The following is a 22,684-nucleotide window of genomic DNA, read 5'->3' on the forward strand; positions in this document are numbered from 1 at the left end:
GTAATGCATCTAATTTTGCTTGCTTTTCAGTGTGCACAAAACCATGCTTTTATCAAGGCTTATCTGGAAGTCGAAATGATCAGTCGTAGGAACGCGCTTTATTCCGACTTTAACATTTTTGTAGCTGTGATGTGTGCATCAGTGTAATGGATGTACCAGGAAATCATGCATTGACAAAAGTTCCTGTTTGCTTGGAATTGAAAGTGTGATTAAATGCGTTATTTTTTTAACATGTTATGGAGTACATGCATCGAAGCTTCTCAGCTGTGCTTGTGCTAATAAAGGGAAACATTTTAAAAATAACGTAACATGATTCTGTGTTAACCGAATATTTTTTCATACGTCCCAAACCATGCAAAGGTAAAATGAATCGGTAGCGCGTACATACTCAGTGCATCCCTCTCGAATCGAACCTCAATGTCGGCAAAGACTCTACAATTAGCCACAGCGTGTGGCTTGTCTATGCGAGTATGTACTGTAGATCGGGTATATATATACATTTATATATACCGCGTATCGCAGTGGAGAAGTAGAAGTTATGAAAAGGGAACATTTTAAAAATAACGTAACATGATTGTCAATATACAGTAATTGTTTTGTGAGTGTTATTGAATGTTGCTGTCATCAAGGATTTGATTATCATTATTTGTTTCAATCAGGTCGTATTTGTAGGATGTGTTGTGTTCAAGTTGCATTCCGTGTTTGTCAATCGTTGTAAAGATAAGAGGTTTCATTCATCGATTAGTTTCTTACTGCATCAATAAACAGCTCGTCTTCCTCTTTATCTGAGATGTGACAAACTGCATGCACGGTTTTTTTACGCTGTCTTCCTTTAGCGTGACATTCACTTTTTCCACCGTGTGCTTTGTTTCCGCAGTAGCTGCACTTATGAATATGATTCTATGTATCAGACGCTTCATATTTTTTTGCTGCCTTCTCAATTGTGTAATTCGGTTTTTGTTCAGCACTCTTTGGAACTGTTGCTTTTGTCTGTGCACTGCGTCAGTTCACGTGAGCCACTTGGTGTTCTTGCATCGAAGGTTCCCAGCTGTGCTGGTGCCATCTCGTAATGTCAGCTAAGACCCGCACTTAAAAGTTTCTCTCGCAGTTTCAATGAGTTTGTGCCAAACACCACCCTGACCATCTCATCTTCCTCTGCATAAGCACAGTCCTTCACACGTGAATATTTACCGGCAGTGTTTGTATTGGATTGCCGCTGATGGACGGCCTTATATGGGCAGGCACTAAATTACAAACGCTAGTGGCAGCCTGTCTATGAACTTAATTTAATATAAACTTACGGTTCACGCCGTGCTTTGTTTCCGCAGTAGCTGTACTTATGAATATGCTTGTATGCATCATTTGCTTCATAATGTTTTTCTGCCTTCTCAATTGTGAAATGGCGTTTTGTGCTCATCGCTGTTTGGAGTTCTTCCTTGTTCTCTACGTACTTACGTAGGAGGCGTGATGATGTCACACTAAACTCCCCCCGCCATCTCCAACTCAACTCCATTACATTATATGTAGAAAAATAGGTTCCAGTTATGACCCTTACGCGTAGAATTTCGAAATGAAACCTGCCCAACTTTTGTAAGTAAGCTGTAAGGAATAAGCCTGCCAAATTTCAGCCTTCTACCTACACGGGAAGTTGGAGAATTAGTGATGAGTCAGTGAGTGAGGGCTTTGCCTTTTATTAGTATAGATATATGTATATATATATGTATATATATGTGTATATATATGTTTATATGTGTGTGTGTGTGTGTATATATATATTGTAATAAAGGCACTATATAGCGCCCGACACAGCACAGACCACGCAGAGGCACTTTTACAAAACACAGGCTCATGGAGCCACGGGAGAGTCTGAGGAAGGACCCACTGCCAGGGAGGCTGCCCCCAGGCGCCCCGGGGGAGGCATTGCACTGTCCATGGTGGCTCCCCCGGGACGTATGCAGCAGAGGCGTCCCGGCCGGGCATGGGACCCGGCTGTCCATCACACTGCCCCTCCCTCAGATGAGACTTGTGGGGCTCATCGGCCTGCCCCACGAGGGCCGGTCTTCTCCAGGATGGGGAGTCGGTATCCCTGGTTCCGCGGCTGCACCCTAAGGAAACACAATGAACAAGTCTGGGGGCGTTGCCCCGGCGTCCTTCGGGACAACACCGCCAGACATGGCCACCGCGGCCACAGTTAAAACATTGCCGAAGCCCCTCCAGTACAGCCCCGGTATGAGCGGAAGCAGGCAGGGAACCCCTGCCCCTTCGCCCCCTCCGAGAAGGGCCCGTGACGGTTCCGCCCCTCTGCAGTGCAGCCCTCCTGTGGCCCCAAGCCGTCAGGCATACACTGTGTCTTGTAAGGAGGTTCGGGTTTCCTCTTCCGGTTCCTCCTCTTTCTTCGGAACGTACTGGCGGTCTGAGTCCCCCTATGGAAAAAGGAGGGACCCCCGCACCGCCTGCGTCCCCTTGGACTGCTGCAAGACCGGCGCTGGCGGTCGGGGCGGGGTTGTTTGGCTGCCGGTTTCCACCTGCTGCCTCCACGCACGCTCGTCCGCCCTGCTGTCAATCATCGCAGCAGCCTCTCGTGTGGTGGGCGGGTCCGCCTGACAGGCAGTACTGACCAACATCACTGCCAATTCGTCATGCTCCCATTTCTCTGCGGTACCGGCTTCGCTTACATGTACCGCTCTGTCCTGCCGGTGGGAGGCTGGCCACCCGCCTTCACGAAGCCATTCCGCCAGGGCTCCGCACGGGCTGCCGAGCTTCTTCTCCAGCCCCTCCTTCGCTTCCTGCAGGACCTGAAAGACTTGCAAAAGGGACTGTAGGGCGAGGACAACGGATTGCACCTCCCCTACAGCCCAGGAAATGTTAATAGTGGCGGCCGGCGGTGGATTCGGGCTCTCCTTGTCGCCCCCCGCCAACCAGCGTGCCAACAAGACCCTGTGGATCCCCCACGGGCCCCTTCGGGTAGTCCAGAGGAGAGGGAAGGGAGTCCGTCATCCCTCCTCGGCGGTTGATTGACACACGCCCCTTTTCCTGGGCTCTGGAAGCTGCTCCGGCTCTTCTTGCCGTGACACCACGCTGGGAAGCTAATCCGGGCTCTCCTCCCCCAGCCGCTGGATCAGGCCGAAAGAAAGACACTGATCTGCCTCGCTCTCTCCTGAGCTGGCACCGCCGTTATGCCAAGGACACACGTCCCCCTGCCCGCATCGGGTGCTTTGCCCCTCGGTGTCCAGGAGGTAGGATGACCCACATGCGGAAAGACACACCCGCGGCCCATTACCTACCTCCGGCTGCAACCCGTGCGGCGGACTAGCGTGGCGGCACCCACCAATTGGCCTCGGTGTCCACCCAGCTTTTTTCTTCCCTATTCCTGGTGCCTGCAGTAGCTCCTCGCTCCTTTGGCGGCCTTGGGTGCTCTCTTGTGCTTTGCGGCGCGTGCCGGCTTGCGCCTTCTGCCATGTGTGCGCGCTTTGCCTTCCTTGCGCGGTGTCGCACGTGCAGGCTAGCGGCCCCTGCCGCGTGAGCGTGCTTCAGTGCGCTGTGCTGCCTGCTGAGCTTGCCTGTAGCTGCGACGTGAGTGCGCTCTACGTGCAGCTGAGTCGAACACGTGCCTTGCGCTGTTGCGCTTCGCTATGCCGGGTCTTGCAACAAGATTTGATGCAGATTCCGGACCAAATGGACGGACCGGGATCCTGCCGACTACGCCAGTTGTAATAAAGGCGCTATATAGCGCCCGACCCGGCACAGACCACGCAGAGGCACGTGTACAAAACACAGGCCCAACACAGTCCCCAAAAGCACAAAGCACAAACCTAAACAACTCTTTCTGCCACCACCACTCCTAGTCTATTTATAAAGTCTATTGTATCTTTGATGTATGATCATCCAGAGGAACTAAATGGCATTTATTCAATTCGACAAATTGTGTCAACAGTTGTAGTAGTGACTTACTGGATGGTACATTTGGACAGCTGGGAGGTTTATTCAAACATTTATGTATCTTGGGAAGAAGATAAAACACTGGAATATATAAATATGGATTTTGTAAAAAAAAAAATTGGTGGTATGCTTCTTAATGATCTCAAGTTGCGTAGCCTCATCAATAATATTTTTCACTTGGTTGGCCACATGAATGTGGGATTCACACCCAATTTTTCATAACAGGTAGAATTTTAAGATGTAGATATTAATGCTTGTACTGATAATTTTCCTTTAACTGACTGGCTTAATCTAACCTTAACAGTTAGTTTCATTGTTAATTTAAAGATACAGTATAGTTTTGATAATAGTGTTACACTTTTCTTTTACTGTGATGTTCTTTTCTGAGCAAGTTTGATTGGGGCTCTCAAGCACTGTGGTGAATTGACAATAAATGGTCAAGTGTGCTGCTGTACTATGCAGCAGTTCAAAAGTGTTGTACCTCTGTGTGGTACCTGCCCTTGCTGAACCAATGGATTCAAGTTAATTTTATGCTTTTTTGGTAGCTTGCTATCCCTAAATGATTGAGTGGCCTGCGTCTTACATCTAACGACAATTAACAAATCACAAAGCAGAAGGGTGCATGAAATAGACGTTACGTTAGCTTTTAGCCACACAAAGATGGAAAAGAACATGCAATCTTTCAGAGTTGCCTTTTTTATAGGCACTACTGCTATTGGTGGCTGATGTAACTTGTCAGTGCCTTTGAAGTACTACGTGGCACTGGGTAAATAGACTGATTGGACACACCTTTTTTCAGAACTGCTTTCCTATGCAATGAGACATAAATAAGTTTATCAGTCAGAAAACTTTATCCTGTGCACACAACTCATCCGGAAAGCATACTCCTCAGGAAACTCCATTAGCAAGTGCAGTGCATCGATCAGACAAAGGATTAAAAGAGCTAAAAATGAAATTTTATGTAATGCAGCCTCTATTATAGCAAGTGAGGACCTGCCATTTACCAAATTTATCTCTCAGATCTTGTTGATGAAAAAAATGGATGGATGCCTCAAAGATGTATGATAATGACACCGCATGTGCCAGGTTCATCAGGTATATTGCTGATGAAGTCAAAGGACAGATACTGAGAAATACACAGAAGATTAATTATATCATTTTGATAATTAACTGTGATACAGATGTGTCTGGTAGAGGCAATGTTATTGTGTATTGTAGGCACATTTCTGAAGGTTCACCAGTGAACCATCTTGTTGGATTAGTAGAACTCCAACATTGCCATGCCCAGGCAATACTGAGCACAATAAAAAAAACAATGAATAACACTGACCAAACAAATCAAAACTGGTGGCAAAAAAACTTTGTGCCTTTGGGACAATGGACCCAATGCAAACGTGGGTACTATGGTGGAGTGGGTGCACTTTTAAGAGGAGACATGGGGAAATATGTCCTTTTCTTCCATTATTTGCCACACAGATTGGAACTGGCCATGTTAAACCCTCAGAAATTTCTTCCAGTGGTTGAAAGAGGCTCGGACCTAAAACAGCTGATAAAGAAAACATACCACTTCAGCCTCAAAAGCAAGCGTGAGGTGAGAACAATCGATGTGGAATTAGGTTGTTCTATACACATACCTTCTGCAGTCAAGATCCAGTTTTGGTTGCCCCACTTTTACTGGGCACTTTCTATTTTTCTGCACTTGGACCTCACAGGACACTGTCAGTATACAACTGTGCATCACCATATGAAACACTTGGCTATAAGCTCAAAAACACGAACATTAAAGGGAGAGCAAAACCCATTGCGCAGCAAATGGAGAGCTTGCTTTTTGTGGCATTTTGTCATTTTCTCCATGACTTGTTTGAAGAAATTTCAAAGTTAAGTGTTACATTTCAGAAGATTTATTTGATTTTGCCTAAAGCTGTAGCAGCTATTGACAGTTGTGTTCTCACAATCAAGGGGATATCAGATAGGCCATTAAGAAACGGAAAGTTATTGGAATTTCTTCAACACACTGGGCTACAATCGCTTGCTCACCATAAAAATGTGGTGCCTCAGGATAACACACAGATCTCAGACATTCTGAAAAGTCAGTGAGTAGTACCAATACAGGCATTTTTTCAGAATATACAACTTAAACGCACAAGTCTTGCCAACTTTAGAGATGACCTTCAATTTCATATTGAGAAAGCAATGGAGGTGACAGTCAAGGAACTAGAAGGTCGGTTTGAAAATATGTGGGGTAATACACAGCAAGGAAGCTGACCTGGATCTGACATTGTTCGTTGTTTCTTAATCTTTGATCATGATTCATGGCCAGATGATTTAACCACTTTTGAAGAAAATGAGATTGACACTTTAACTAGTATCAAGAAATCTTGTTGAAGAATGCATGTGACGTCAAGGTTGTACAAACAGACTGGAGATTGATAAAATTCTATTTGAAGGCCACTTCTCAGACAAGTCTTATAACAGTATGGTTCAAGTCTTACTGACAAAGGAACCTTATCACACAGATTTCCAAAGTAATCTTTATGTTGTGGAGATCATGCTTTTTCTATCTTTTACAGCAACTCAATATGAACGTGTCTTTTCAGCACAGAATAGAATAAAATCAAAAGTCCGAAACTCACTTAATATCTTAACCTTGCAAGATTTAGTCAGGATCACCACAGATCAGCACTGATGGCCAGTGACACAAACTCGGAGCCTGAGTAAAATACACTATTCTTAATAACTGTACATAGTTTGAAAGTTATAATGGCATTTAGTCATCCAGATTATCAAGACATACACAAACGCACTGCACAGAAGAAGGAAAAGAATTGGGCACACATACATGGAGGTTAGAAAGGTAAGAGATTGATAGCTTAATATTTCACACATTATATTATTTGGCATCTTTTTTTTTCTTTTAGGAGCCACTGGCTTCTTAAGGTGAATTTTTATCTGGAGCCCTGCACTGTACAATTCATAAAAGGAGAAGTGAGTTCTAAATATCAGATTAGGTTAAGAACCACAGACCTATTAAGCAGGAAACCACTTGAAGAGGGTTCCTTCCATTTATTCCAGTTCTTCCTCATTTCTTGTTATAAATTGTCTTTGGACACACATAAGAAACTTGACAAACAAGAGAAGTCCATTAAGTCCATCAAGTTTGTTTGTTTGGCTAATAGCTAAGCGGTCCCAAAATCTGATCCAGGTAATTCTTAAAGGTTGTCAAGGTTTTTGCTTCAGCTGCATGTCTCAGTAATTTGTTTGTTTCCCACAACTCATTGCGTAAAGAGGTGCTTCCTGGCTTCAGTCAAAAATGCAATTCCCTTTAATTTTTACTTAGGTTTTTGAGTACATGATTTGCACTTAAGATGAAAGAATTCTACTGGATCTACAGTACTTCAAGAATGGCTTTTAGGACTTTGAAGACCTAGATTAAGTCCCGGTGCAGTCTGCTCTTCTTGAGACTAAACAAGTTTAATTCTCTAAATGTGTCAGAGTAGGACATGTCCTTAAGTCCTGGGATAAAACTATTTGCTCTCCTCTGCACAGCTTCAAGTGCTGCTATGTCTTTTTTGTAGCATAGTGATCACAACTATACACAATACTCCAGATGCAGTCTCACTAGTACATTATATAGTCTAAGCATAACGTCCCTTCGACAGTTATTACAATATAACCTAATGTTCTTCGATTTGCCTTTTTAGTTTCTTCTGCACATTGCTTAAATAATGAAAATGTTGTGTCAAAATAAGCCCCTAAATCATTATTAGAGGTTACTTCCTGTAGGACAGTGTCTACCACCTTTTTGGCACTTTTCTACCTTAAACCGCATTTACAATATTTTTGCCTAGTTCTGAAGCCTGTCCAGGTCTTTTGAATTGTTTTCGCTGCCTCCTCAGTGTCTGCCATTTCTCTAATTTTAGTATCATACTATATGTAAATTTCCAAAGTTTACTGACTATACCAGAATCAATGTCATTACGTGAAACAGAGAAAATAATGGTCCAATAATGACCCTTGGGGGACTCCATTGATGACCTCTTTCTCCTCTTATCTATACTCATTATAGGAGGAACAGTGTGGTTTTCGTCCTGGTCGCGGAACAGTGGACCAGCTCTTCACCCTTAGCAGAGTCCTGGAGGGTGCATGGGAGTTTGCTCGACCGGTCTACATGTGTTTTGTGGACTTGGAAAAGGCATTCGACCGTGTCCCTCGGGGAATCCTGTGGGGGGTGCTCCGGGAGTATGGGGTACCGGACCCCCTGATAAGAGCTGTTCGGTCTCTGTACAACCGTGTCAGAGCTTGGTCCGCATTGCCGGCAGTAAGTCGAGCCCGTTTCCAGTGAGAGTTGGACTCCGCCAGGGCTGCCCTTTGCCCTTTGCTCCTACCCTCACCTATGGTCATGAGCTATGGGTAGTGACCGAAAGAACGAGATCGCGAATACAAGCGGCTGAAATGAGTTTCCTCCGCAGGGTGTCTGGGCTTTCCCTTAAAGATAGGGTGAGAAGCTCAGTCATCCGGGAGGGGCTCAGAGTAGAGCCGCTGCTCCTCCACACCAAGAGGAGTCAGATAAGGTGGCTTGGGCATCTGATCAGGATGCCTCCTGGACGCCTCCCTGGTGAGGTGTTCCGGGCACGTCCAACCGGGAGGAGGCCCCGGGGAAGACCCAGGACACGCTGGAGGGACTATGTCTCCCGGCTGGCCTGGGAACGCTTTGGGATTCTCCCGAATAGCTGGAAGAAGTGGCCGGGGAGAGGGAAGTCTGGGCCTCTCTGCTTAAGTTGCTGCCCCCGCGACCCGACCTCGGATAAGTGGAAGAGGATGGATGGATGGATGGATGGATGGATGGATGGGAAACCAAAACAAATTAACTTAAACTACATTCTGATACTAGAACAATAAATATAGAGTTAGATAAATGTCGATAAAAGTTAAGTAGGTATAATAAAATATGCACCTACATTTCAAAAACATGTTAGGGGGGGCGCGATTAAAACTGTTATGAAAACTCAGGTCGCAAATACTTAAAGGTTGAGAAACGCTGTGTTAAGGTGCTTGCTTGGTAGAGTTCAGTTTTATACATTCAAAACCTATGAGATGATTTTCGTTAATTACCAATTCAAAAATATGTTAATTCTAACTTCCTCACCCCATCCAATTTAATTATGAACACCTTTTGCTGTTATCATTCAATATTCTTTTTTAAGGCTTTTCTCACCCTTGGTATTTCGCAAATAATGATGCACATTTTTGGTTGCATTTCCTAACAGATATGTTCTGGAACTACTTTTGAAACTGAGACAGCTGCTTATATTTCTACACTTCTTTACAATTGGCACTTTTGGAAAATATGTAAGTGAGCACTGGTTTGCACTGCTGTGTAGCAGCTTCATTGACCTGGCCCATATTTATCAAGTGTCCCAGAATTACTCCTAGGAGTTGCACTAAAATCTGAATAGGAAAAGAATTTGTCCTACTTTAGCATAGGAGATGAAAAGTTATGAAGCATCCTACTTCTAGTCCAAGCGAGGAGTAAGAGACCACATCTGATAATGAATAACATAATAATTTTAAGACACCCCTTGCCTCAAATCAGCAGTCATAATGATGTTTTTTAGTTATCTGATATTAAGGCTTCACCACCAAGATAATAATTATACTCAAAGTAGAAGAAAAAGAACAATGAAAATATTAGGATACTGCACTAAGCTGAACGTATTTGTTGCCACTTTGCAACATCATGAATAATATTGTAACAAGCACCGAGATGGAAAGAGTGAGACACACACACTGAATGAAAATAAAGCCTGATAATAAGCACATTTATTTAACCATGAATGATCCACAGCCACAGTTTTAGAAGAATCACCTTGCCTCAGTTATGTACACAGGAAATACCTTGTAATGTAACAGCTATTCTGAAACTATCCATGCTTATTCCTAAACTGTTAGTGAAGTTACTTTCACTCTTCCATTGTTCTCAATCATCTTCTACAGTCACATGACATGTCTGTTTCTCTGTCTGTCTGTCTGTCTCTGTGATCCCGTCTTATTTTCTGTGAAGCTCTATTTATCCAGTGCCCCAGTATAAAGTGAATGTTCCAGCTAGGGGTTGGTGAAATGCAGAGCTCAGCGTACCTGTATAACATTTTGCTGTTAATCACCCTTCCTGCCCAGCATATTTTTCGTATAATATGCTAATACAGTACAGTTTGCATTCATGTCCACCTGTATGTTGACACACGTGTGCCCATCCAATGATCTTTATGTGCGTGCTGATTTGCATGAATGCAGCTTGCTTTAACTTTACCTCACATTTTGTAAGGGCGTTCAAAATTTGATAACTAATTCAACAATTGTGATGTACACGAATCATTGCTATGGCAAAGCTGCTTTCCCTATGGCCAAGAAGCTTAACTCTACCAACACTTTAACTATGACTCCTCTGCATAGATGGATCAATCATGTAGCTTATAGAAGTTCAAGAAGCTGCTGGCGAGTGAGAACAGCCCACGAGTTCCCATGCATCCTAGTGAAGTTAGATGCAATTTCCTAAATGGGGAAAATGGACAAAATTCTTTCACTCCTGATCCTAAGGGTAGGACCACATTTGTGTCACTCAAGTTAGAAGAGTTTTGCTTGTCTGAGACTCTTGATAAACATGAGCACTGATTTCAGCGACAAACCTCGAGTGTGTGTCCATCTGTCAATGTGGAGTTTTTGCCCATTCTGTCTAAGTTAGATTTGCCGGAATTTAAGTTGTCCGAGTGTAAGTAAGTTTGTGTGTAGTGTGTACAGTGTGTGTTCGGTTTGGTTCTGGACTTGCTTACAATTTTGCTGCCTGTCAAACTAAGATGGAAAATCAGGTTAAAAATGAAGGTGACAGGTGAAGATGTATAATACACTGCAAATTGTGTTTCATAAAACAAGAGAAGTAATGACTATGATACCAAACTAAATGATCTTTATTTACAACATACTACAATTGCTTTTGTGAATAATTTCCTTATTGTTTTCCAGCAATGGTAGCCTGTGCCAATGTGGAAGTCCCCGGGAAAAGCATGTTGCAGTTACAACGGAAGACAACTTTTCAGCTGCAATGGTCAGTAAGTGGGACCCACAGTTACATACCAAAGAGGAGCCAACTGATGCATATGGAACGCTGGAGTTTTCTGGAGTCAGCAGAAAGCAAAGCCATGTAAGAGAAGCATGTTTTCCTGTTAACATTAAAAAGTCAAGATGAAAATAGAAATCAATGGCACTGTTTTTTCTTTTTTTTGATTTGCAGTTCTTGCGCTGTTCAAACAGCACTGATCCTAAAATCATCTACAACATGCTAACTGGCACCTGGAACATTCCCCCTCCCAATCTTGTAGTGTCAGTAATGGGTGGCAGTGATAAAATGAAGGCCTGGATGATTGATGTGCTGAGGCAAGGGTTGGTGAGAGCAGCCCAGAGTACAGGTAACAACATATATGAAGCAAAATGCATTACTTGTGTTTCATTTTAAAAAGAGATAAAATTTACACTCAAACATCAATAATAGTCTTGACTGAGACAACTTATTAAATTAGTTTAAAGTAGCAACTACAGCCATACATTGTTTTATACATTTTGCACTCAACCCCTCTAATACAAGAATAATGGATTCAAAGTGGAATAGACTTTTGGACATGACCTACTCATATGAATAATAATGACATGTTACATACTCAATTGTGAACCCTAAGCAAAATAATGCTTGCAGAAAGACCAACATATTGCAAAAGGCATTTAGGAAACTTAGCTGCAATTAATGCCACTATAAATGAAAGATGTGATGTCAGTTTTGTTGACTGGACAGTGTAAACAAAATATTCTCCTCTGTATTTCAGGTGCATGGATCATAACAAAGGGCATACGAACTGGCATCGGGCGCTATGTTGGAGAGGCAGTTAGAGATCATGCCACAGCTAGAACCCAGTCCAGTAACAAAGTCGTTGCACTGGGTGTAGTGCCATGGGGAATGGTCCACAATAACCATTTACTTGTCAATGCCAAGGTAATGCACACATTAGCTAATTTCATTCCTGCCTGTACAAATCAGGAAGATCTTTCTGTCTTTTGTTTTATGACTTGCAACAGCTTGCAAATAATAATGCTTCATTTTTCTTTCTTCCTTTTATCAATATCAGGAAGAAAGTATGAATGAAATGGATGGCTACTACTTTATAAATACAACATGTACAGTCCTTGATTCTGAACTGGAAAGAGTATAGTCACAAATTGGATATGTAGAATGCAGAATTCTTTATTGTCATTATGCATACACATAACAAAATATTTTGTTGGTAGGACTCAGCTTCAAGGCAGAATACTTAAAATACACAATACACTATAAATAATAAAATAAACATAATAAGTATAAAAGACAGCGGCAATAAAAAATCATCAAGTCCAGACTTTTCCTGAGGTAGTACACCTGCAGAGACCAGTGATCTGTGCGCGTGGGTCTGCAGGGGAGGATTACGAGAGAAAGTGCGTGTGCATGTCTACAGGGGGGCAGGTTAGGGGAAGATGTAGATGTATGTGTGTGTATCAGCAGGGGCAGATGAACTTCACAGCTCTGGGGAAAAAGCTGTCTTTCGGTCTGCTGGTGTGTGTTTTTATGTTTCTATACTGCTTTCCCGAAGGCAGTGGTACAAACAGTCCATTTCCCAGATGGGTGAGATCCGCAGCTATACATTTGGCTCTCTTCTGCACCCTTCCAGCATACTGTATACAGAGTCCAGGTCTAGGAGAGGACTTTCCACAATCCCCTGTACTGTTCTCACCACCTGTGCCAAGTCCTTCCTATCCTGTGCTATGCAGCTGCTGTACCACACTGTCATACTATGACAGAGAATGCTTTCTATAGCGGATCTGTAGAAGTTTGTGAGCAGCCGAGAGGAGAATCCAGCACGTCTCATCTTCCTGAGGAAGAAGAGTCTTTGTTGGGCTTTCTTCACCAGGTGAGATATGACCAATGACCAGGTCAGATCCAATGTAATGTGGATACCCAAGAACTTGATATTGTCCACACACATTATAGCCTCCTCATGTATGAGTATAGGAGTATGTTCTGTTCTTCTGGACCTCCTATAGTCCACAATTACCTCTTTGGTCTTGCTGGTGTTCAAGATGAGGTTGTTGGCTGAGCACCATAGTGCTAGGTGTTGTATCTCCTCTATGTAGTGGGTCTCATCATTGTCTGATATGAGACCCACCACAGTCGTATCATCCACAAACTTCACAACCATATTTGTGGCATGGATGGCAGAGCAATCGTGCATAAATAACGTGAAGAGTGCTGGGCTGCGCACCCTGTGGTGTGCCTGTGTTCAAAACCAGTGTGGCTGATGTATGATCTCCAGTTCTAACCACCTGAGGCCTGTTGGTGAGAAAGTCCTTTTTCCAGAGACACAACGATGTGGACAGACCCAGATAATGAAGCTTTTGTACCAGCTTGTCTGGGATTACAGTGTTAAACGCTGAACTAAAATTGACGAATAGCATCCTAACATAAGTGTTAGGGCACTGCAGATGAGTTAGAGCTGTATGAAGTACTATTGAGACAGCATCCTTTGTTGATCTGTTTCTCCTGTAGGTGAACTAATAGTTGTCAAATCCAGCAGGGATGGCATCCTTAATGTACTGTACTTTAGGAGGATTCTCTCAAAGCACTTCATTATTACTGGGGTCAGATCCACAGGGCGGTAATTATTAAGGCAGGTGACCGCTGATTTTTTAGGCACTGGCACAATAGTGTAGGATTTGAGGCAGACAGGGACCATTGCAAGTTGTAGAGACTGGTTGAAAATGTCCAGAAAGACTCCTGCCAATTGATCAGCACATATTTTCAGTGTCTTACCCGACACCCAGTCCTGACTTGCAGCTTTGTTGGTGTTGATCCTCCTCAAGGTAGACCTCACTTGGTGTAGTTGCAGGACTATAGGCTGATTCTGCTCCTCCTGCCATGGGAGATGTACAGTCTCCCTACTGCTAGATCCAACAAAGCGTGGAAAGAAACTGTTCAAGGTGTCAGGGAGACTAGGGTCATAGCTGACCTGCTGATCGCTGTGCTTATAACTCGTTATGGTCTTTAAGCCTTTGTTATCAAAATACTCCTCAATACGCAGTTTGTATCTGAATTTTGCCAGGTGTATTCCTTTTTTAATTTCTTTGCTATATGCCAGCCTGTCTCCTAACCTATACGCAGCATCCCGGGCTTTAAGCAGGGATCTCACCGTACTGTCCAACCACGGTTTCTGATTTGGAAACACCCTAAAGGTCTTCCTGGGCAGGACAGCATCTGTACAGAAGTACACATACAGTGGTGGCTCTTGATTGAAACAGGTGTGGCAGTAATCAGGCCTGGGGGTGGCTACGGAAATTGAACTCAGGTGTGATACACCACAGTTAGGTTATTTTTTAACAAGGGGGCAATTACTTTTTCACACAGGGCCATGTAGGTTTGGATTTTTTTTTCTCCCTAAATAATAAAAACCATCATTTAAAAACTGCATTTTGTGTTTACTTGTGTTATATTTGACTAATGGTTAAATGTGTTTGATGATCAGAAATATTTTGTGTGACAAACATGCAAAAGAATAAGAAACCAGGAAGGGGGCAAATAGTTTTTCACACCACTGTAGGATAGAACAGATGATGTATATCCCTCTAGATCTGAGCCCTCTTTGAACACTCCTCAGTCAGTATGCTCAAAACAGTCCTGTAAAGCTGAAGATGCCTTCTCAGTCCATACCTGTACTTCTCTGGTAGTCGGTTTCATCTTGCAGATCATGGGAGTATAGGCTGGGATCAGCTCCACTGCGATGTAGTTTGGCATGCCCAGATGTGGGGCTGCTACAGCCTTGTATGCTCCTGGGATGTTGCAATAAATTTGATCCAAAATGCTATTGTCTCTACTTGGAAACTTTATAAATCCTCGAAATTTGGGAAGCACTGCTTTTAATTCTACATGATTAAAGTCACCAGCCACAATCACAGCTGCGTCTGGATTGGCATTCATTTGTCTGCTAATCAGGCAGTACAGCTCTTCCAATGCTAATTCAGCGTTAGCTCGTAGTGGGATATAAACAGCCACTGTCAGGATCATCTTGAATGGTCTGCATTTCACTGCCAGATATTCCAAGTCGGGGAAGCAGTATGTTCCAATAATGTTTGGAGTTGTACACCAGGATTTATTAATGTACAGCACCAGCCCTCCACCTTTACATTTAGTGGAAGCTGCAGTCCTGTCTGCCCAAAACAGAGCGCGCCCCTCCAACTCTACCACGGCGTCTGGGATGTTATTATCCAGCCAAGTCTTGGTAATAATAGCCGCACAGCTGTCCACCCTATGTGAGGTGATTCTCAGCCGAATCTCATCCATCTTATTGGCGAGAGTCCTGATGTTAGTGAATGATATACAGTATAAATAAGTTAAAGCCTTTATCAACCCCATGTGTAAGGCAGACTAAGACAGTGTGATACACAGGGGAAGTAAAGGTGGGAAACATAGCCCAAAAACATGGACAGCCACAGTGAAGAGATGTAGTAATATATATTGTGACAGATTGGGGGCGCTATTGCTCCCTTGAACCCTTGTCCAAGACGCCAGACACCAGACAAAAGTTGACTTTATTCATAAACAACAGTGCACAAAGCACCCTCCTATCCACATTACTCATTAATAATAAACAAATAATCACAGTAATCAATCCTCCACACTCCCAGAAGCATTGCCACCCTTCCACCAAGCTCAGCTCTCCGTCTGGGAGCTCCCATAGTCCTTTTATATTCCCTGACCTGGAAGTGTTCCAATCCCCGGTCCATGTGACTCCTATCACTTCCGGGTCAGATCAAAAGTCTTTTTCTTCATCCCGGAAGCACATCATTCCCCTTGTCCATGTGACTTGGACGTAACTTCCAGGGCGTATGGCAAATAAACATCGTTCCTCCCTGCAGCGTCTCCTAGTGACCCTCAAGGTATCTAGCAGGGCTGTGCATAAAGACTCCAATGCCCATGATGCCCTGCTGGTCTTCGGGGCACCTCCATACTGCAGGGAGGGCTCCACCTGGGGGCTTAGGGGTATTGGCCAGGATGAACGGCCGGCCATACACCACCATATATACCCACATATTGTGTCTAACCTGTGTGATACGTCTGTTGTGGTTTTCCTAGAGATAATTTGTTTCATTTCTGAAAATTTTGACCAATTTTCTAAATATTTATTTCAATTTTTTATTAATAATACTGTTATTCTTGCTACGGTGTTTTGTTTTTAATTTGGTTGCTTTTAACTTATGATTGTCTTTCCCTGACCTCAGCCATGTTGTTTATAGTTGTTACAACATGTCTAGGATTGGTTGCAATTGAAGTAATCAATGTAAAACCCCAATTCCATAAAAGTTGGGGTGCTGAGTAAAATGTAAATAAAAATGGAATTCAATGATTTGCAAATCTCATAAACCTGTATTATATTCTCAAAAGAACATAGAAAAAATACCAAATATTAAAATTGAGACATTTTACCATTTCATGAAAATTTTTATATTATTTTGAATTTTATGGCAACAAATGTTTCAAAAAAGGTAGGACGGGGGAACAAACAGCTGGAAAAGTGCTGGCTGTGAGGGTGGAGAAGCTGTAAGTCCAATTCTAATGGTTTGTGGGTGGCCTGTGAGGAAGTCCTTTATGTTACATAGCTTGTCGATAAATATGCTAAGGATGATTGTATGAATTTCTGAGCTATAGTTGACATACAGCCTTCTTACATATGACCCTGAAAGTTCCAAGTTGCTCAACACTGTATGCAGTGTTGTGCTGATGGCACCTTCCATGCACCTTTTTGATCTATAAGCAAACTGGTTAGGATCGAAGGTGGGAGGGAGGCTGATTTTGATGTGTTGAGCAGTAAGTCTTTCAAAACATTTCATGGCGGCTGATGTCAATGCAATCAGTCTGTAGTCATTAATGTTATTGATGACTGACTTTTTAGGGACAGGGATGATAATACCCAACTTTAGACAAGTGGAAAGGGTGGCCTGTGTTAGTGATAGATTTAATATCTTTGTAAGGACGCCTGCTAGCTGGTCAGCACAAGCCTTAAGTACCACTCCAAGTATGCCATCTGGACCAGCAGCTTTCCTTGGATTCGCTGTCTTGAGTGCAATCTTCTCACGTGAGATTCCTGAACAGTTAGTATGTCACAGATAGGAGTTGGCAGAGGAAGAGTGTCTGTGTGAGACCACTTTGCCTCAAAGTGAGCAAAGAAAAGATTTAATTCCTCTTCCAATGTCGGCATCAGCACAGGAAGTTACATGTGTACTGCTTTTGTAATTGGTGATTTGTTGTAATCCCTGCCATACTTACATTGGGTTATTGTCTGTCAGATAGGCCTCTACCTTTCTCCTTTAGAATATCATTGCAGTTTTCATGCCTCTCTTAAGATTAGATCTTGCTGATCTGTACAGGGTATCATGCATGGGCGTTTGAGGACTTCTCTAAGGGCCAGGGCAAGGTACACAATAGCCCGCCAAGTCCAAGACCCACCCATTCCAGAAGTACCACTATAAAGGAAGTACCGGCAATAAGAAAGATGTCTTTTGCTGGGAGACTAGAACGAGCCGCACGGCGGAGCACGTGACCCTAGAAAGAATTATTGCTTTGAAAGAAATACTTGTTCGGGATAGCGTATAGGCACTATTTTCTTGGCTTTTGTTTATTTTTTTATCTATTCATCTAGCAGCGATTAAAAGTGACGACCCACTTGGTGTCCCAACATTCTGACTGTTTCCAGCCTGTCCTTCCACTGCCCAACCACAAGGGCCCTAACCCCTGACCTGAAGGCTATGTCTCAGAGACTGGGACTGAACCTCACTGGTCATCCATAGTTCTTGGTTGGGGTATATTTGTCTATCCAATACTATCACAGGAAAATTAAGGAAAGGAATTATTAAGGATAAGATTGAGCAACACCTGGCAAGGACAGGATTTATTCTGAACAGTCAGCATGGGTTCAGAAGAGGGAGGTCATGTTTTACAAACATGCTGGAATTCTATGAGAAGGCAACAAAAGGATACGATTAAAGTGGAGCATATGATATTATTTAAATTGACTTTCAGAAAGCATTTGATAAGGTGCCACATGAGAGTTTGGGCATCAAATTAAAAAACGTGGGAGTTCAGGATGATGTTTTTAGATGGGTACAGAATTGGTTCAGACACAGGAAGCAGTGGGTGATGGTGTGAGGAACCTCTTCAGAATTGGCCAGTGTTAAGAATGGTGTTTCACAGGGGTCAGTGCTATTTTTAATATACTGTATATAAGTGATTTAGATAGGAATATAAGTAACAAGCTGGTTTAGTCTGTAGATAATTTGGAATCAGTTATATCATTACAGAAGGACATGGATAGCATACAGGCTTGGGCAGATTTGTGGCAGATTAAATTTAATGTCAGTAAATGTAAAGTATGTTAGGTTTGAATACATAATGGGTTGTCAGAAAATCGAGAGTACACCTTATGAGAAGGATTTAGGATTCATAGTGGACTCTATGCTATCAACTTCCCGACAGTGTTCAGAAGCCATTAAGAAAGCTAACAGAATGTTAGGTTATATAGCACGATCTGTGGACTACAAGTCCAAGGAGGTTATGCTCAACCTTTATAATGTACTGGTGAGGCCTCATCTTGAGTACTGTGTGCAATTTTGGTCTCCGGGCTACAAAAAGGACATAGCAGCACTAGAAAAGGTCCAGAGAAGAGCGACTAGGCTGATTCCAGGGCTACAGGGGTTGAATTATGAGGAAAGATTAAAAGAGCTGAGCCTTTACAGTTTAAGCAAAAGAAGATTAAGAGGTGACATGATTGAAGTGTTTAAAATTATGAAGGGAATCAGTACAGTGGATTGAGAATTGTATTTTAAAATGAGTTCATCAAGAACACAGGGACACAGTTGGAAACTTGTTAAGGGTAAATTTCATATAAACAGTTTTTCTTTACACAAAGAACGATAGACACTTGGAATAAGCTAGCAAGTAGTGTGGTAGACAGTAAGACATTAAGGACTTTCAAAACTCGACTTGATGTTTTTTTGGAAGAAATAAGTGGATAGGACTGGCAAACTTTGTTGGGCTGAATGGACTGTTTTCGTCTAGAGTGTTCTAATGTTCTAATAACAATATCAGTACAGTAATTAATATAGCCTAGTACAGTTTCTGTGAGCTCCTCTACGTCTGATTAAATATGACCCATTCTGTGTTTGCAAAAAAAGCCCTCTTCCCTTAGGCCAGGTTTTGATAGTTTATATAGTTTGCTTGATATTCATCTGGAAGGGAGTGTATGCTGGGATGAGGAGCACCGACAGATAATTAAACAAACTGAGATGTGGGAGAGGTGGGACTCTGTAAGCATGCATTAGGTTGGAATAAACACGGTCCAGGTGGAGCATTGTACATATTGCACAAATTTGGTGAACACAATCTTGGTTAATAATCACCAGCTACAATGTGTAATCCATTGGCATAAGGCTGTTGATGTTTGTGCATCATATCATATAGGTCGGCAAGAGCTTGTTAACATTACAAGGGAATTAAACAGTAGTAATAATCACTACTGTCATCTCTTTTGGCAGATAAAAAGATCTATATTAAGGTCTATATAAAACTGTTATTAATAAACAGATCAGGAGAGCAGTGTGTGTATAAAATCTTACTTTTCATTCTTCAGTCATTATTTATATACATGCAAATAACTCCACCTTTCTTCTTACTGGAGTCTCTGTTCCTGTCAAAGCTATAGGTAGTTCGGCCCATTAACTACCCTACAGTGTCTGGAAAGCAGCCAGGTTTCCATAATAATAATCGCACAACATATGCACCACCTCTTGGACCCGATAACAATCTAAGGAGCCCATGGAGGTATTGCTATATCCTGAAGTATGTTGTGAATCTCCTGGTAACTTCTTGCAATGGCCAAAATGCCCATATGGCATCGTAATCCAATATTAAGCAAATTCGTATGACTTTAAGGATCCATCTTAGCACACACCATATGTTATTACATATACACACATCAATACAACCAAGCACCAAAACAGAAAGCCAACAGTCGCTAGATCCATATGTACCATCATAGCAATACATTTCCATACATACACACATAGAATGCTCAAAGCATTCAATAAATCAACTTAAAATCTTTCATTGATCACCTTTATCTTGTTTAATATTGTCCAAAATGTATCCAGGGCAAGATCACTGGACCACATGTTTTGGGAGAACACCAAATTAACATCATTTTGGGCAAAAATCTCGGAATGCTTATGAAGAGCGGTGATATCAAAATCAATTATAACGCATGAACAGCAGCATTTGGTGTACAGTATTCCCATATGGGCTTAAAGTGGAAAAGGACAAGCTGATTATAATTACCTATACCACAATATTAGTATGTGGACTTATCTTGCTCAACTGGAAGAATCCCAACCCAGTTTTTCTAAGTCACTGGGTAGCTGATATTCTATACTATTTGAAAAAATCAAATTCTTGCTTACAGAATGTATTAAAAACTTTTTTTAAAGTATGGTAATATTAATTAATAAAATTTTAGAATAAGTATTTTTATCAGTGGAAAAATGTTTCCTTTTTTAATTCCTTGTAACAATTTTTGTCCATGCTTTTGGCTATGCTCTCTTTCTCTTAGATGGGGATTGAATTTTGTTTTGTTAAGATTTGTCTCTTTTTGTTCCTGCTTTCTTTTTTTAACCTTTTTTGTTCTTGTTCTTTTCATCTTTTTCTAGTTTGACTTTGAAGTCATTTGTTCTATAAGTTTGACTTGATTGGAATGTTATTTTCTTCAAATAAGATAAAAAAAAAACCAGAAGCAATCAGTAATGATCTATAACAGTTACTACCCTTTAGCAAAGTCTGTGAGATGTATGTTAAACTACAGAGACAGATTCATTTATTCACTGCAGTTACTTATTCACAGATCTTTCTAAAGTGTATTGAAAACACAAAACAAAATCAGAGGCAGAATAATATAAAAAACAAGAAAGTAATAAAATAAAAAACAAATTTGAAAAATGTAAAAAGAAATTTAAGAGAAATTAAATTAAGGAGCAGACTGTAGCTTTTTATTAACAGTTTGTGGCTCAAAAGTTCAGGTTTTTTGGGTGAAAGCCATGACATTTCTCTTGTAATGATAACAATGAAAAAACAGATTAGCATATATAAACACATGTGCAAAATATTATTCATGTGCATATCATATGTAGAACTATTACCTTTTTTAATATAGAGAAAAGCCAAGCAAAATGACACCTATTACCTGCATTGGCTAACTAAAAAGATTACAATATGCAAGCTTTCGAGGCAACTCAGACCCCTTCTTCAGGCAAGATGTAATCTAATGAAGAATGGGCCTGAGTTGCCTCAAAAGCTTGCATATTGTAATCTTTTTAGTTAGCCAATAAAAGGTGTCATTTTGCTTGGCTTTTCTCTACATTCATAATGGCTAACACAGTACAACACCCTAGTACTTTTTTAATATAGAAAGAGTGCTGATGGGGGCAGCTGGGAGTTATTGATTTGTTGTATGCTCTCAATTTATTGTATGTTACCTGTACTTAGGAAATGGATGTCATCCATTTATATCACCTAATGAGAGAGGTAATGTGTATTAATTAGTTATATGAAGAACAGATTCAATGAAATGAAGGACAGGGCAGCATTACATACAGTACAAGTAAGTAGGAAGTACAATGCAAGAGTAGACTATCAGACCAGTGAATTACATTTCTGTAAGGTTTCAGGTAAGAGAGTTGAGAGGGATGCAGTCTTCTGTCACATGACGAATAGCATTACTTTCAATATGCTTTTGTAATGTGTCTTTAGAGTTTAGATTGCAAACATTAAGAAAAACAAAAAACGTAAAAAGTACCTTGATTGTTTGAAAATTAATTCATTTTATGGCACTAATCAAATGCACGCTAGGAAACGCCATTGTATATTTACATGTATCCTATACATCTCCCTGCAGGGATCATTTCCAGCAAAGTACAATGCCATGCAAAAACCTCCTGGCCGACACTCTCTGGACAGCAACTACTCAGCCTTCTTGCTTTTGGATGATGGCACTGTGGGCAAAAGCGGTTGTGAGTCACAGTTTCTAACGCGACTGGAAAAGCACATTTCCCACCAAAGAACAGGAGTGTGGGGTATGTACTACATATCTTTCATCACATGCCAATCCTATAATATTATCAGACTAACCTTTAGTTTTTGGGTTTGTAGGGAAAGGTAGCATTGACATCCCAGTATTGTGCATGTTGATCACCGGGGAGCCAAAAATGCTGGAGGTGAGATTGAATATAACATTTTTTTTAACTAAAACTGTGTTATTTAGTAGGGGTGAAGAAACATTCAATATAAAGTGTAAAAGAAATTAACTAAACATACAATAAGTGTACACACTATTTTAAGGGATTCTTAAAGCAATGATAAGTTATTAAAATGCTTGCCGATCCTGTTATCAAATCAAATGTACAACTGACATAAAATATATTAAAAAGTTTTAACTGTACAGGCTACTAGTAAAAATAAGGCAATGTAGATGCATTTGTCGAGGGTTTCCAAATACTTCAAATAGTTCAAATGCAGCTACCAGAAAGGCATTCCAGAAGTAGTATAACTCAATTAACAAAAAAAAACTCCACACTC

The 22,684-nt window shown here is 41.6% G+C and overlaps 1 protein-coding gene and 1 long non-coding RNA gene across 2 annotated transcripts in view; one reads left to right on the plus strand and one right to left on the minus strand.

Moving 5' to 3' along the window:
• trpm4a (transient receptor potential cation channel, subfamily M, member 4a) overlaps positions 1 to 22,684 on the plus strand; it is a 139,108-nt gene that overhangs the window by 53,855 nt on the left and 62,569 nt on the right. The window contains exons 3-7 of the mRNA XM_039773837.1: positions 10,957 to 11,134; positions 11,225 to 11,399; positions 11,811 to 11,977; positions 22,005 to 22,182; positions 22,259 to 22,323. Of these exons, the coding sequence (XP_039629771.1) occupies positions 10,957 to 11,134; positions 11,225 to 11,399; positions 11,811 to 11,977; positions 22,005 to 22,182; positions 22,259 to 22,323 (763 nt within the window). The remainder of the gene's footprint in view (positions 1 to 10,956; positions 11,135 to 11,224; positions 11,400 to 11,810; positions 11,978 to 22,004; positions 22,183 to 22,258; positions 22,324 to 22,684) is intronic.
• LOC120541889 overlaps positions 22,238 to 22,684 on the minus strand; it is a 36,062-nt gene continuing 35,615 nt past the window's right edge. Inside the window, exon 3 of the long non-coding RNA XR_005636109.1 lies at positions 22,238 to 22,317. This is a non-coding gene — a long non-coding RNA (uncharacterized LOC120541889). The remainder of the gene's footprint in view (positions 22,318 to 22,684) is intronic.

The sequence above is a fragment of the Polypterus senegalus genome, chromosome 13 (genome assembly GCF_016835505.1).
Source record: "Polypterus senegalus isolate Bchr_013 chromosome 13, ASM1683550v1, whole genome shotgun sequence".
NCBI classification, from domain to species: domain Eukaryota; kingdom Metazoa; phylum Chordata; class Cladistia; order Polypteriformes; family Polypteridae; genus Polypterus; species Polypterus senegalus.